General features: G+C 57.4%; 1 protein-coding gene across 1 annotated transcript; it reads right to left on the bottom strand.

The window, feature by feature from the left end:
* Window positions 1-294: 294 nt before the first annotated feature.
* LOC135175768 (olfactory receptor 51E2-like) lies at window positions 295-7,848 on the bottom strand. Its single transcript, XM_064144060.1, has 2 exons — window positions 6,995-7,848; window positions 295-379 (listed from the first exon to the last, which is right to left on the bottom strand). The coding sequence occupies exons 1-2, from the start codon at window positions 7,846-7,848 to the stop codon at window positions 295-297; spliced, it is 939 nt and encodes a 312-aa protein (XP_064000130.1).
* Window positions 7,849-15,288: the final 7,440 nt, after the last annotated feature.

The raw sequence follows: 15,288 nt of genomic DNA, 5'->3' as shown, positions 1-15,288 counted from the left end.
AGGGCAGGAGGGCAGCAGGGGTCAGTGGGCAGCCCTGGCAGGGCAGGAGGGCAGCAGGGGTCAGTGGGCAGCCCTGGCAGGGCGGGCAGGCAGCAGGGGTCAGTGGGCAGCCCTGGCAGGGCGGGAGGGCAGCAGGGGTCAGTGGGCAGCCCTGGCAGGGCGGGCAGGCAGCAGGGGTCAGTGGGCAGCCCTGGCAGGGCAGGAGGGCAGCAGGGGTCAGTGGGCAGCCCTGGCAGGGCGGGCAGGCAGCAGGGGTCAGTGGGCAGCCCTGGCAGGGCGGGCAGGCAGCAGGGGTCAGTGGGCAGCCCTGGCAGGCAGCAGTGCCCGGAGGCGGCGGCGCAGCTGCCTGCTGCCCAGCCCGTAGGCGATGGGGTTGTGTCTTGGGTTCAAATGCAAGTTCCCAGAGACTCTTATAAATTTGGTAGACCCAATGACAATTTATAGAATTTATAGAGTTTATAGAGTGCCCTCCCCTCCTCCCCCTCCTTTCCCCAAAAGACAGGGAGAGAGATAAAAGGTAGGGACACCCCAATAAATCAATCTCACTCGATTTGGAAGTTAAAAAGGAAAAGTTTAACAATAACTTAGAAAAAAAAAAAGGGATTGGAGGTAGGGGAGTTTACAAAGGATAAGGAAGGGAAAAACAGCAAAATACAAAACAGGGATGGATACAACCCGAGTAGTGTGATGGTGTCTCTGCCTCGTGGCTGGTATACAGTATCAGTGTGTGTGTGCGGTCATGAACGCAGGTAGTGAGCAAGGGGGCGAAAAGAGGAAGAGACAGGAGAACTCCTGTCTTTTATACCACAGGAAGTGGGGGGAGTGGGCTAACCATCACCTGGAGTGTGGCCCACCCCTGAGGAGGGGCCAAGACCCCTAGGGTCAGGTTCAGGGTCACTCCCCCAGGAGTGTTAACCCTATACATTCCACCCCTTGGTTAGACCACTTCCACCTTCCTAAGAACAGTCTTCTTCTCCAAAGATGGGAAAAGTGTCCATGGGTTAAGAGTTCGTGAAGTCCTTCTTGGTCCCCGGCTGTATCCCAAGGCGATGTGTTCCTCTGGTCCGGTGCAGGTTGCTGAGATGTGAGCAGGGCAGGAACGGAAGAAAAGTCAGTGAATCAGGAACAGTTCTTGTTGGTACTCAGGAAAAGAGTCTTTTCCCTCTGCGAAGAAAACATCAGGAACAGTCTCTTCATGTCTGGCATCAGGGGAACAGGTGTAGATGAGATGGCTGTAGACATCCTCTGGAGGGAAAATCAGGAACAGTCTCTCACTGCAGGGCATCAGTGACGAATCAGATGCAGGGTTCTGGTTGGACGCCGTGGTGTGATGCGATGCTGTAGGACTCTGGATAGCTGCTGCTGTCATGTAGGTTCTGTTGGACGCCGTGTAGTGGTGAGGGTATAACTACAAAAACAACTTGTAACCCCTTATGAACTATGATACAAGTATTGCACAACTATGATACAACTATTATACAACTATAATACAAGATAACCTGAAAGTATCTGGAACACATGGAATCAACTCTGAGATTTCAAAACCTTTTCAGCTAAAGAGAGATTTCTCTGAGGGACACACTCGATAACACCAGTTTCCATCATCACCCAGTATGTGTGACCAGGACCCTCTGCAGATACCACCCCTTTGATAGGTTTTCCCCCACCAGAGGCAGGAGCAACCCACACAGTCTTTCCCAGTAGATTCCTTTCACAGACTACAGGAACTCCATCTCCCTCAACTGTGGGCAGTAGGGCAGACTGAGCAGGACCAGCTCTGTTAACTGATCCCCTGCTGTTCACCAGCCAAGTGGCTTCTGCAAGGTGCTTCTCCCAGTTTCTGAGAGTTCCACCTCCCATAGCCTTCAGGGTGGTTTTCAGCAGGCCATTGTGTCGCTCAATCTTTCCTGCAGCTTGTGGGTAGTATGGGATGTGATAAACCCATTCTATCCCATGCTCTTTTGCCCAGTTGCTTACAAGGTGGTTCTTGAAATGGGTCCCATTGTCTGACTCAATTCTCTCTGGGGTACCGTGTCTCCACAGGATGTGGCTCTGCAGACCCAGAATGGTGTTACGGGCAGTAGCATGAGGTACTGGGTAGGTTTCCAGCCACCCCGTGCTTCCCTCCACCATGGTTAACACATACTGCTTGCCACTACGAGACCGAGGCAGAGTGATGTAATCAATCTGCCAGGCCTCCCCATACCTGTACTTTGACCACCTTCCCCCATACCACAAAGGCTTCATGCGCTTGGCTTGCTTTATGGTGGCACAGATGTCACATTCATGGATAACCTGAGTTATGGCCTCCATGGATATGTCCACGGACCTGTCTCGGGCCCATTGGTATGTGGCATCTCTTCCTTGGTGACCAGAAGAGTCATGTGCCCACCGAGCTAAGAACAGTTCACCTTTGTGCTTCCAGTCCAGGTCAATCTGGCAGATGTGGGCAGCCTGGTCAGCTTGGTGGTTATGCTGCTGCTCTTCAGTGGCTCTGCTCTTTGGGATGTGAGCACTGATGTGTCGGATTTTAACTGGCAGTTTGTCCAGGCGTGCAGAAATGTCTTGCCAGAGATCAGCAGCCCAAATAGGCTTCCCTTTTCTCTGCCAATCATTTCTCTTCCACTCCTTCAGCCACCCCCATAAGGCATTTGCTACCATCCATGAGTCGGTGTAGATGTATAGCATTGGCCACTGCTCTCGTTCTGCAATGTCCAGGGCCAGCTGGATGGCTTTCACCTCAGCATACTGGCTGGATTCGCCTTCTCCATCTCTTGCCTCTGCAACCCTGCGTGTGGGGTTCCAGACGGCAGCCTTCCATCTTCGCTTGCTGCCTACCAGGCGGCAGGATCCATCTGTGAAGAGAGCATATGCCTTTTCCTCCTCAGGGAGGTCACTGTATGGGGGGGCTTCCTCGGCACGGGTCACTGCCTTCTCTTCTGCTGGCTTTCCAAAGTCAGTACCCTCTGGCCAGTTGGTGATGACCTCTACAATGCCTGGACGCTCGAGAGTCCCCATCCTAGCCCTCTGAGTTATCAGAGCCATCCACTTACTCCAAGTGGCATCTGTGGCATGGTGCGGAGTCGAACCCTTCCCTTTAAACATCCAAGTCAGGACCGGAAGCCTTGGAGCTAAAAGGAGTGGTGACTCCGTCCCAATCACCTCAGAGGCAGCTCTGACTCCCTCATAGGCAGCTAGGATTTCTTTCTCTGTGGGGGTATACTTGGTCTCTGAGCCTTTGTACGCCTTGCTCCAGAACCCGAGTGGGCGGCCTCTTGTCTCATCAGGAGCTTTCTGCCATAGGCTCCAGCTAGGACCATTCTCACCGGCTGCTGTGTAGAGAATGTTCTTAATCTCTGGGCCGGTTCGAACTGGTCCCAAGGCCATGGCATGGACCACCTCTCGTTTGATCTGGTCAAATGCCACCTGCTGCTCAGGTCCCCACTCAAAGTTATTCCTCTTTCTTGTAACGTCAAAGAGGGGTTTCACAATTTGACTGTACCCGGGAATGTGCATCTTCCAAAAGCCCACAAACCCCAGGAAGGATTGTGTCTCCTTCCGGTTAGTGGGTTCCACCATAGTGGCCACTTTATTCACCACATCCATAGGGATGTGGCGTCGGCCATCCTGCCATCGAACTCCCAGGAACTGGATCTCTCTGGCAGGCCCTTTCACTTTGCTTCTCTTAATGGCAAAACCTGCATCCAACAGGATATTAATGATCTTCTCACCCTTCTGGAAGACCTCCTCTGCTGTCTCACCCCATACAATGATGTCATCGATGTACTGCAGATGTTCCGGAGCTCCACCCTTCTCCAGTGCAGTCTGGATGATGCTGTGGCAGATTGTAGGGCTGTGCTTCCACCCTTGAGGCAGTCTGTTCCAGTGGTACTGGACTCCTCTCCAGGTGAAGGCAAACTGCGGCCTACATTCTTCTGCAATGGGGATGGAGAAGAAAGCATTAGCAATGTCAATTGTGGCATACCATTTGGCCTCCTTCGTTTCCAGTTCATACTGCAGCTCCAACATGTCAGGCACGGCTGCGCTGATTGGAGGAGTCACTTCGTTCAGGCCTCGGAAATCCACCGTGAGTCTCCACTCCCCTGTCTCCTTTCGCACTGGCCATATCGGGCTGTTGAAGGGCGAGTGGCTCTTGCTGATGACAAGCTGCTGCTCCAGGCGGCGAATCAGCTGCTGTATGGGTAGCAGGGAGTCTCTGTTGGTGCGGTATTGCCTGCGATGAACTACACGAGAAGCAATAGGTAACTTGACATCTTCCACCTTGTGGGTACCAACCACGGAAGGGTCATCTGACAAGCCAGGCATGATAGACAGCTGCTCTTTGTCTGTAGTCTCTACAGCTGCTATGCCAAATGCCCACTTGTTCCCCTTCGGATCTTTAAAGTACCCTTCCCGGAGAAAGTCAATCCCCAGGATGCAAGGTGCATCAGGGCCAGTTACTATGGAGTGCTTCTCCCACACATTCCCGGTGAGGCTTATCTCAGCCTGCAGCACAGTCAACTCCTGAGACCCCCCTGTGACTCCTGCAATTGTAACAGTATCTGTCCCCCTGTGGCTGGAGGGGATCAGAGTGCATTGGGCACCGGTGTCTACCAACGCTCTGTACTTCTCGGCTTCAGAAGTGCCAGGCCATTTCACAAACACGTCCCAATATACTCTGTTATCCCTGGCCTCCGCCTGGCTGGAGACAGGGCACCTCTAATTCTGAGCAGTGTGACTGCATGAGGCACATGGACCTGAGTTACTGGCTTCACCACCCCTTGAGCGTGAGCGCTGCCTGCGGGACACTGGGGCAACCCCTCTTCTGGAGGAGTTATTCCCTGTGTTTGTCCCCTGCAGTTCCCTTACCCTGGCCGATAGAGCTGAGGTGGGCTGGCCATGCCATCTGTCCATGTTTTCCCCATGGTCACACAGTGTTCTCCAGAGTGACCCCCTGTGTGTACCCTGTCTGCTCTGGGCTGGTCTCCTGCGGGGAGGAGGAGGAGCACGGCGGCGTGTGTTCCTTACAGCTGAGACTTGCACCCATTCTGAAGGTGAGGAGCAGTCATCCTCTGCCTTCTGCATTTCAGAGAAAGAGGCTTTCAGCTCGTTCATTTCTTGGGTGAGGGTCTCTACAGTGGCAATTAAGGTTTTCCTCGACAAACTGTCTTCAAACTGTCTTAGGTCATTCACAAACTCCCTGATTGTGGGAAGGTTGTTGGGGTCTCTGCCCAGCAGCAGTGCTCCCAATGTGGGGGCATATGTGGAAGGGGCACACTGAGTCAGTTTCTTTAAGAGGGCTGGCTTCATGCGGACATCATCAGGGTCCGAGGGCCTCTGGTCGGCTCCATAAATTATCTCTTGAACCGCCATTTGCCTCAGGTATGAGATCCCCTGTTCCATATCTGTCCATCTAAGGGGATGGAAAATCATGTCATCCTTAGTCGGGTACCTGTACCTCACAGCTATCAGAAGCCTGGCCCAAAGTGAGTGGGTACCATCGAGCCTTCCCAGCTCCTTATCCACACCTCCATCCCTCGACAAGGATCCCAGCTGTTTCGCCTCCCTGTGATCTAGGTCCACTGTTTCTGCTCCTGCATCCCAGCATTTCAAAAGCCAGGCTAAAAGGGACTGTCCGTTTGCCCTTGCATACTCCTGCCTTATGTGCCTGATTTCCTTTCTGGGCGTGGAGCTGATAAGGATCACTCCATTATCAGGTCCATTTCCAGCTGGTTGCTGTTGCTGGGGGGTGCTGGTTCCCGAAGAGGTCCCTTGCCCTGGATCGGTATCTGCGGGAGGGTTTTGATTTGATCTTGCTGGCCGCGTCGTAATTGGCGCCAGGTGAAGGGGGCTGGGCTGAGGGGGCAGGGTCCGGGGGGCTGCCCTGGGCGGGACCGGAGGCGGAGTTCGGGGCGGAGCCGCGCTAGGGGCGGTCTGCCCTGTCGCCCATCCCCCGCAGTTGCAGCTGGGGCAGTGAGGACCACCCCTCCCCCTAAGCACCCTAATGGCGGCGCCCACTCGATATTTCCACGTGTCCCAGTTCACCGCTATCTTATTAATTCCCAAACCCAAATTTACACACAGTGAAATAACAGCTATCCAGTACCATTTTTCCCCCAAAATATCTGGAGCTTCTGTGCTCCAATGCATATACTCAGATTGATTCCATGTTCCAGAAACATTTCTAAACACAGTGATATTACTAACAGAATTCAGGAAATAGGCATAGACTCGGGCAGGCAAATGCTTAGAATATTCCCAGAGCATATCAATGACAATCCAGAAGACATGGTAACTTATAAACTTTAACAGCCAGCCCCACAACAGCCATGCAAAAGCGTTAATGATTAAGACTTTCAGAATATCCATTTTTTAACTTCCAAATCTTCTCTGAAAGAATTCTTTCTACCTAGCCCCACGTTGAGACGCCAAATAAATTGTCTTGGGTTCAAATGCAAGTTCCCAGAGACTCTTATAAATTTGGTAGACCCAATGACAATTTATAGAATTTATAGAGTTTATAGAGTGCCCTCCCCTCCTCCCCCTCCTTTCCCCAAAAGACAGGGAGAGAGATAAAAGGTAGGGACACCCCAATAAATCAATCTCACTCGATTTGGAAGTTAAAAAGGAAAAGTTTAACAATAACTTAGAAAAAAAAAAAGGGATTGGAGGTAGGGGAGTTTACAAAGGATAAGGAAGGGAAAAACAGCAAAATACAAAACAGGGATGGATACAACCCGAGTAGTGTGATGGTGTCTCTGCCTCGTGGCTGGTATACAGTATCAGTGTGTGTGTGCGGTCATGAACGCAGGTAGTGAGCAAGGGGGCGAAAAGAGGAAGAGACAGGAGAACTCCTGTCTTTTATACCACAGGAAGTGGGGGGAGTGGGCTAACCATCACCTGGAGTGTGGCCCACCCCTGAGGAGGGGCCAAGACCCCTAGGGTCAGGTTCAGGGTCACTCCCCCAGGAGTGTTAACCCTATACAGGTTGAGCACCGCGGGCGCTGCCAGGTAGGCACTGCCCGTGGCGGTGTGGAGCACGGGGGGCAGCTCCCTGCCCCAGCGGTGCAGCACAGACAGCCCCAGCAGGGGCACGTAGAACGCCAGCACCGTGCCCAGGTGTGCCAGGCAGCTGCCCAGGGCCCGCAGCCTCTCCCGCCGGGAGGCCAGCCTCAGCACAGCCCTGAGGATGAGGAGGTAGGAGAGGCAGATGAGGAAGGCATCCACGCCCATGACCGCCAGGACGGCAGCCAGGCCATAGACCCGGCTGGGGGTGATGTCGGCACAGGCCAGGTTCATCACGTCCTGGTGCAGGCAGAAGGGGTGGGACAGCAGCCTGGGGCCGCAGAAGGGCAGGGGCAGGAGCAGCAGGGGCAGGGGCAGGAAGAAGGCAGTGCCCCTGGCCAGGGCCAGCAGCCCCAGGCGGGCGGTGGCCGCGGGCGGCAGCAGCGCGGCGTGGCGCAGCGGCTGGCAGATGGCCACCAGCCGGTCCAGGGCCATGGCCAGCAGCAGGGAGGACTCCACGGCAGAGAGGCTGTGGATGAGGAACAGCTGCAGGAGGCAGCCCCCGAAGGTGATCTCTCTGCTGCCGCAGCAGGAGGCGGCGAGGGCCCGGGGCAGGGTGGTGGTGGCCAGGGCCAGGTCCACGCTGGCCAACATGCGGAGGAAGAGGTAGTTGGGGAGGTGCAGGGAGGGCTCCAGGCTCACTGCCAGCAGCACCCAGCCGTTGGCAGCCAGGGCCAGGGCGTAGAGCAGGCAGCACAGCCAGAAATGGGCCAGCTCCCAGCCGGGGATGGTGGCCAAGATGAAGAAGGGAGGGTGGAGGGAGGAGATGTTGGAGAAGGGCATGGTCCTGTGGGGTCAGGTCAGGAGAGGACCTGGAGCGTGGTCCTGTGGGGAGGGAAGAGGTCAGGAGTGGACCTGGAGCGTGGTCCTGTGGGGAGGGAAGAGGTCAGGAGTGGACCTGGAGCGTGGTCCTGTGGGGAGGGAAGAGGTCAGGAGAGGACCTGGAGCCTGGTCCTGTGGGGAGGGAAGAGGTCAGGAGTGGACCTGGAGCGTGGTCCTGTGGGGAGGGAAGAGGTCAGGAGAGGACCTGGAGCCTGGTCCTGTGGGGAGGGAAGAGGTCAGGAGTGGACCTGGAGCGTGGTCCTGTGGGGTCAGGTCAGGAGAGGACCTGGAGCGTGGTCCTGTGGGGAGGGAAGAGGTCAGGAGTGGACCTGGAGCGCAGTCCTGTGGGGTCAGGTCAGGAGAGGACCTGGAGCGTGGTCCTGTGGGGAGGGAAGAGGTCAGGAGTGGACCTGGAGCGTAGTCCTGTGGGGTCAGGTCAGGAGAGGACCTGGAGCGTGGTCCTGTGGGGAGGGAAGAGGTCAGGAGTGGACCTGGAGCCTGGTCCTGTGGGGTCAGGTCAGGAGAGGACCTGGAGCCTGGTCCTGTGGGGAGGGAAGAGGTCAGGAGTGGACCTGGAGCCTGGTCCTGTGGGGTCAGGTCAGGAGAGGACCTGGAGCCTGGTCCTGTGGGGAGGGAAGAGGTCAGGAGTGGACCTGGAGCCTGGTCCTGTGCTGTGGACCTCCTGAGGACCACCTCAGAGCTCCACCTCCCCACTCAGCTTGGTGCCCACCTCCACCACACTGCTAGAAGAGGAAGAACCCAAGCCCAGCTCAGGAGGTCCTGTGAGCTGCTGTGGACCTCTTAAGAACCACCTCAGAGTTTCTCCTGCCCACTCATCTTGGTGCCCACCTCCACCCCCTACATCCACCACACTGCTAGAAGAGGAAGAACCCAAACCCAACCCAGGAGGTGCTGTGGACCTCCTGAGGGCCACCACAGAGCTCCACCTCCCCACCCATCTTGGTGCCCACCTCCATGCCCCACATCCACCACACTGCTAGAAGAGGAAGAACCCAAACCCAACTCTTGAGACCCTGTGAGGTGCTGTGGACCTCCTTGAGGACCACCTCAGAGTTGCTCCTTCCTCGCCCACCCTGGTGCCCACCTCCACCACGCTGCTGGAAGGGCTGCTGGTGGCACTTACCAAGCGTGGTGATGGTGGTGATGGTATCTCAGGAGGCTTCCTGCTGTGCTGCAGCAGCAAGCAGCAGCTCCCAGCCTGGAGATGATGGTGGAGGACAGGAGCTGATCACACCTTGGCCAATCAGCCAGGACCTGTGTGGAGCTCAAGCTCCTCCTTGTGTCACCAGCACGAAGCCTGGGGGGCAAATGAGCTTCTCCAGCCCTGCTGCTGTCCCCCCCAGGGAAGGACTTTTTACTGCTGGGTGATGTCTTTGTGGCCACCTGGAGAAGGCTTGGACCTCATCTTCCTCAGTTCCTGCTGGTGCCAGAGGAGTTGTGGAAGCAAACAAGAAGCAGCTCCTGCAGGAGAAGAAGCTTGGAGCATCCCCAGGAGGTGAAGAACCTTCCAGGTGTCCTCTGGGCACCAAGGAGACAGCAAAGCTTTCAGCCAGGCCACGATTTATGGCCCAGGCAGGTCCCATCCAGCTCCACTGGTCCTACCTCCCAGCTCCAGAGGTCACCAACACGGTGAGACCAAGCATGGAGACACCAACAGAAGTTCTCCCTGGTGGCCCAGAAGCTTCAGCTACCCTCCAGGGCTTGGGGCAAGACGTTTTGCTTTGCCACCTAAGCTGGACACAAAGTGCAGCCCAGAAGGTTCCACCAGGAGAAGGTTCTTGGCTCTGAGGGTGGTGGAGCCTTGGAGCAGCTGCCCAGGGAGGTTGTGGAGTCTCCTGCTCTGGTGGGACTCCAGACCCTATCTGGCACAGGGGAGGACCTCAGTGGGTGGTGCTGGCATGGAGAACTCAGCTGAGCCATGGTTGGGCACCACCATTGGCAGAGTGAAGGATGGGTTGGAAGGACTCCATCACCTGAAAGCTCTTCTCCAACCCAAGCACCTCCCTGGGTCTGTTCTGTGATCTTCTGAGCCTCCTTGGCCTTCAGCCTGCAGGAGATGAGGTGGAGCAGAGCAAGCTGCAAGGTGGAGATGCTCCTCATGGTCCTTCCCAAAGCCCTGCAGAGCCCAGCAGGGGTCTGGAGAAGGAGAGGAGCAGGGAGACGTGGAGGGGGGCAGGGAGACGTGGAGGGGGGCAGGGAGACGTGGAGGGGGGCAGGGAGACGTGGAGGGGGGCAGGGAGACGTGGAGGGGGGCAGGGAGACGTGGAGGGGACCAAGAGGTGGAAGCTTCTCAACAGCATCACTTAGGGCACAACCAAACCAACCTCAACAAGGGCAGCCCAAAGGTGGAGGCACCAGAGATGGAGGCTCCACAGGTCCCCCTCAGCTCCACAGGTCCCCTCCCAGCTCCACAGGTCCCCTCCCAGCTCCACAGGTCCCCTCCCAGCTCCACAGGTCCCCTCCCAGCCCCACAGGTCCCCCCCAGCAGGTTTCCTGCTCCTGCTAACTGGAGGCTGCTGCAGTGTCAGGGTCCAGGCTGAGGTCTCCTCCACCCCTGCTCTGCTCCCCATGCCCCTGTAGATGTTCTCCTTCTCTTTCCCACCTCACCTCCAGGTCTTGGTGGCCAAATTCTCCTACTCAACCCCCCCCTGCCCACGCTCCTCCCGCTCAGGTGTGGTGGGAAGACCAAGCAGGACCAACAAGAGGTCAAACTCCCGAGGCAGGAGGACCCAGCCCATGAGAAGGTCAATTCTGCACCACCTAAGGTCAGCTCTCTCCAGTCACCAGACAAGGAACCTCCACCAGATGAAGCCTCTCCAAGGCCCTTGTTGACCTCCCAAGTAGCCATGAGGGCAGAACCTCTCCATAAGTCTCTCCAAGGTCTTTCATGACCTCCCAAGAAGTCATGAGGTCAAGATCTCTCCAGAAGCTTCTCATCTGGAGGTGTCCTCCACCACCACCTGGAGCTGGCCAGCTTCAAGAGGGACTCCTTGGCCCAATGGATCCTACTGGAGATGTCCTCCTTCACCACCACCTGGAGCTGCTCAGGTTCAAGAAGGACTCTTTGACTCACTGGATCCTCCCTTAGATGTCCTTCACCACCACCTGGAGCTGTGGTCAAGTTCAGGATGGACTCCTTAGCCCACTGAACCCTCCTGCAGGTGTCCTCCACCACCATCTGGAGCTGCTCAGGGTCAAGAGGAACTCCTTGGGCCACTGGATCCTCCTGGAGATGTCCTCCACCACCATGGACAACTCTGAGGAGTTCTTCATGGATCTAGAAGAACTGCAGACAACTTTCAGGCACCAGGAGAGGGTTTGAAGGTCTCCATGGGACCCCTCTGATGAGTTCCTCATGGATCCAGGAGAGCTGCAGACAACTCTCAAGCATCAAGGGAGGGCTTGAAGGTCTCTACGGACACCTCTGATGAGTTCCTCGTGGACCTAGGAGGGCTGGAGCCAACTATCAAGTACCAGGAGAGGGTTTGAAGGTCTCCATGGACACCTCTGATGAGTTCCTCATGGATCCAGGAGAGCTGCAGACAACTCTTAGGCACCAGGAGAGGGTTTGAAGGTCTCCATGGACATCTCTGATGAGTTCCTCATGGATCCAGGAGAGCTGCAGACAACTCTTAGGCACCAGGAGAGTGCATCAACCTCTGAGGGTCCCTTCAACCCAAACTCCTCCATGACCTTTAAGGTGCCTCCAACCCAACCCATTCCATGACCTCTGAAGATGCCTCCAACCAAACCCCTTCCATGACTCCATGACCTTGGAAGGTGCCTTCAACCTAACCCATTCCATGACCTTGGAAGGTTCCTCCAACCCAACCCATTCCATGACCTTGGAAGGTGCCTCCAACCCATTCCATGACTCCATGACCTTGGAAGGTGCCCCCAGCCCATCACCTTTTGGTACCCAAGGACCCCTGGGGACAATCAGTGCCTCTCAGCCTCATCTCCAAGAACTTTGGAGGTGGAAGCCCCAGGAGAAAGCTCTGAGGAGCAGCAGCAGCAGCAGCAAGCTGCTAATTGGCCTCTTGGCAAGCAGCCCTGGAGCTGGGGCCATGCCAACCTGTGCCACCAGGGACCTCATGGCTCCAGGGGTGGCCCTGCAGGAGGTGATCAGCACCCAGCTCCTGAGCTGCTAATTGGCCCCAGGGCAAGCAAGGGGAAGCCTGAGGAGAAAGTTTGGTGGCTTCTGGGGCTGCTGAGTTGCTTTCCACTTCTGGCTGCAGAGCTCAGAAGCCTCTGAGATAGCTCAGAGGGTTCCTCCTGCCACCAGCCCATGCCCAACCCTGAATCTGTGCCCAGGGTGAAGGAGTCAGCAGCTGGAGAGCTTCTGGGGTGAGGGCTGGAGTCCATCCCCACCTCCACCTCATGGTCAGCATCTAAGAGGGGGTTCTGGATGGTCCTGGGCATGGAGCTGGGCACAAGCATGGTGCCACCACCCCCTGCTTGATGCAGCAGGAGTGAGGACCAAGCCAAGCTTCAGCCTCTGCCTCCTGAGGCCACCAGGAGCTGGAGATGTCCTCAGGGCTCCTGGCCTTGGCCTGCAGCAGCATCAGAGGTGTTCAGCTGGGGGCAAGGGGAAGAGACCTGGAGCTGGGCAGATGCCAGCTGGGGCTGAGAGACAGCTCTGGGGTGAGCAATCCATGGCAGGGGTGGGCTGGGAGAGAGCAGGGAGGGGATGGAGGCCAAAGCATGGCCCCAGCCCTGCCCCAGCACCACCCACCCATGGCCTCAGCACCACAGCTCTGCCCCTTGCCAGCCCCTCCAGCCATGGCCACTGCACCACTGCCCTGGGCAGCCTGGCACAGGCCTGGGCAAGCCTCCAGGGGCACAAAGTGCTGCTCAGGCACAGCCTCCACCTGCCCTGGCACAGCCTGAGCCCATCTCCTCTGGGCACAGCCCTCAGCACACAGCTTGGCCCCAGCTGGCTCCAGGCTGCTGCCAGGCAGCAGAAGGCTGAGGCTGGTGCTGAGGAGCAGCAGAGGCAGCAGCAGGGCACTGCTTGGCCACAGCCAGGGGTGCCAGGGAGCTGCAGAGCCCCACAAGGGCTGCCCTCAGCCTCCTCTGCTGCAGCCTCAGCCCTGCCCCAGCTCCCTCAGCTGCTCCTCACAGCTCCTGCACAGCCTCCTCCTGCTCCTCCACACCCTTGCCCAGCTCTGCTGCCCTGCTCTGTGCCCTGCCCCAGCCCCTCCAGCTCCTCCTGCCACTGCTGTGCCCAGCCCTGCCCCCAGCCTGCCAGCTGTGCCCTCCCCAGTGCCCAGCCCAGGGACACAAGCCCTGCCCTGCTCCTGCTGCCCACACCACTGCTGCTCCCTGCCAGGCTGCTGCTGCCCTCCTTGCCCACCTGGGCACCCCCTGGCTGCTCTCCAGCTGCTGCCACCAACTCCCCCCAGGCCCTTTCCAGCCACTCTGCCCCCAGCCTGGAGCCTTCCTGTGCTTGCTGTGCCCCAGGGGGAGCAGCTGCCAGCAGGAGGAGCTGGAGGGTGCTGGGAGGGGCACAAGGGAGGTGCCCAGGAGCCAGCAAGGGGCACTGGAGGGGCTACGGAGGCCTTCTGGAGGGCACAGAACAGAGTGTGGGCAGCAGATCCTTCTTGCCCCCACCAAGATGATGCTCACCACTGGCACCTTGGTGGCATCAGCCTCAGGGCATGGTGGCAGAAGGAGATCCCTTCCCTGTCCCCCAAAGGTGGCATCAGGGGCACACAGAGGTGCCCAAAGCTACCACTTAGGTCACTGAGGACCAAAAGGAGCAGCTCCAGGTCTGGAAGATCCTGGGTGATGCCAACTGCAGCTGCACCTCTCCTTCCGAGATGCCAGGGGGCACAACTGGCCTGGGAGCTGGGCACAACCCTGCCCTGCTGCTGCTGCTGTTGGCACTGCCAAAGCAGCTGGAAGGGATCAAAAGGAAACGAAGGTGGCCTCAAAGTCCTGCCCTCTGAGTTGGAGCTGCCCTGGGGCACCACTGGGGCATCCCTGGGGGCATCATTAGGGGCATCCCTGCGGTGCTGAGGGCATCACTGAGACATTGGAGGCACCACTGGGGGCATCATTAAGGGCATCCCTGGGGCACTGGGGACATCACTGAGGCGTTGGAAGCATCACTGAGGGCATCATTAGGGGAATCCCTGGGGCACTGGGGACATCACTGAGGCGTTGAGGGCATCATTGGGGCACTGAGGGCATCCCTAGGGGCAGCTATTGGGCACTGGGGGCATCCCTGGGGACATCATTAGGGGCATCCCCGGGGCACTGGGGACAAGAGCGAATGTGGGACAAGGGCGGCCCCTCCTGGCCACAAGGTGGCACTGCCACCACCTCCCTGCAGTGCCACCCTCTGCCCACATTCTGCCACCCACTGGCACTGCCACAGCCTCTTTGCCACCCTCTGCCACTTCTCTGTTACTCAGTGGGGTGCTGTCACCTCTCTGCCACCCACTGGGGCACTGCCACCACCTCCCTGCCACCCCCAGTCTTCTCCTGGTACTGCCACCACCTGATACTGTCACCTCCTTGCCACCCTGTGCCACCTCCCTGCCCGCCTCTGCCATCCAATGACACTGCCACCACCTCCCTGCCACCTTCTTGCCAACCTCTGTCACCTTCTTGCCACCCTCCCTGCCAACCCCTGGCACTGCCAGCACCTCTCTGCCAGGCAAGAGCCACTCCCTGAAGGTGACCAATGGTGAGATGGTGGCAGCAGGGACAGCTCCAGAGCATCACCTTGGCTGGTGGCCACCAGGTGACCACCTGGAGCAGGAGGTCACCCAAGGGCCACCTGCAGCAGGAGGTCTGTGCAGAAGCCCTTTGAGATCCATCAAGTCCAAACCTCAAACCAGATCTGACTTCAGTGAGGAACCTTCAGAAGGAGCTCTCTGCAGAAGCTCTTTGAGCTAAGCATGGTGGAAGCCCAAAACCACCTCAGAACTCTGCTCTGAGGTCTCCCTTAAGAGCAGAACCTTCAGAAGGAGCTCTCTGCAGAAGCCCTTTGAGATCTGAAGCTCCAAGGCAGCAGATAACCATGGTGGAAGCCCCAAACCACCTCAGAACTCTGCCTAACTAAGACCTCAGTTTGGAGGAGAACCTTCAGAGGGAGCTCTCTGCAGAAGACCTTTGAGCTAAGCATGGTGGAACCCCAAAACCACCTCAGAACTCTGCTCTGAGGTCTCCTTTAAGAGCAGAACCTTCAGAGGGAGCTCTCTGCAGAAGACCTTTGAGCTAAGCATGGTGGAAGCCCCAAACCACCTCAGAACTCTGCTCTGAGGTCTCCTTTAAGAGCAGAATCTTCAGAAGGAGCTCTCTGCAGAAGCTCTTTGAGCTAAGCATGGTGGAAGCCCCAAACCACCTCAGAACTCTGCTCTGAGGTCTCCT

Source organism: Pogoniulus pusillus, chromosome 6 (genome assembly GCF_015220805.1).
Source record: "Pogoniulus pusillus isolate bPogPus1 chromosome 6, bPogPus1.pri, whole genome shotgun sequence".
NCBI lineage: Eukaryota > Metazoa > Chordata > Aves > Piciformes > Lybiidae > Pogoniulus > Pogoniulus pusillus.
This window is presented reverse-complemented; position numbering and strand designations above follow the sequence as displayed.

What these genes read in the sequence shown, in the direction of transcription:
- LOC135175768 (XM_064144060.1), bottom strand. Translation starts at nt 7,848, where the DNA reads ATGCCCTTCTCCAACATCTCCTCCCTCCACCCTCCCTTCTTCATCTTG. An exon ending in TACCTGGCAGCGCCCGCGGT is followed by an intron (nt 380 to 6,994) that starts GCTCAACCTGTA and finishes TTTGAACCCAAG; the next exon opens with ACACAACCCCATCGCCTACG.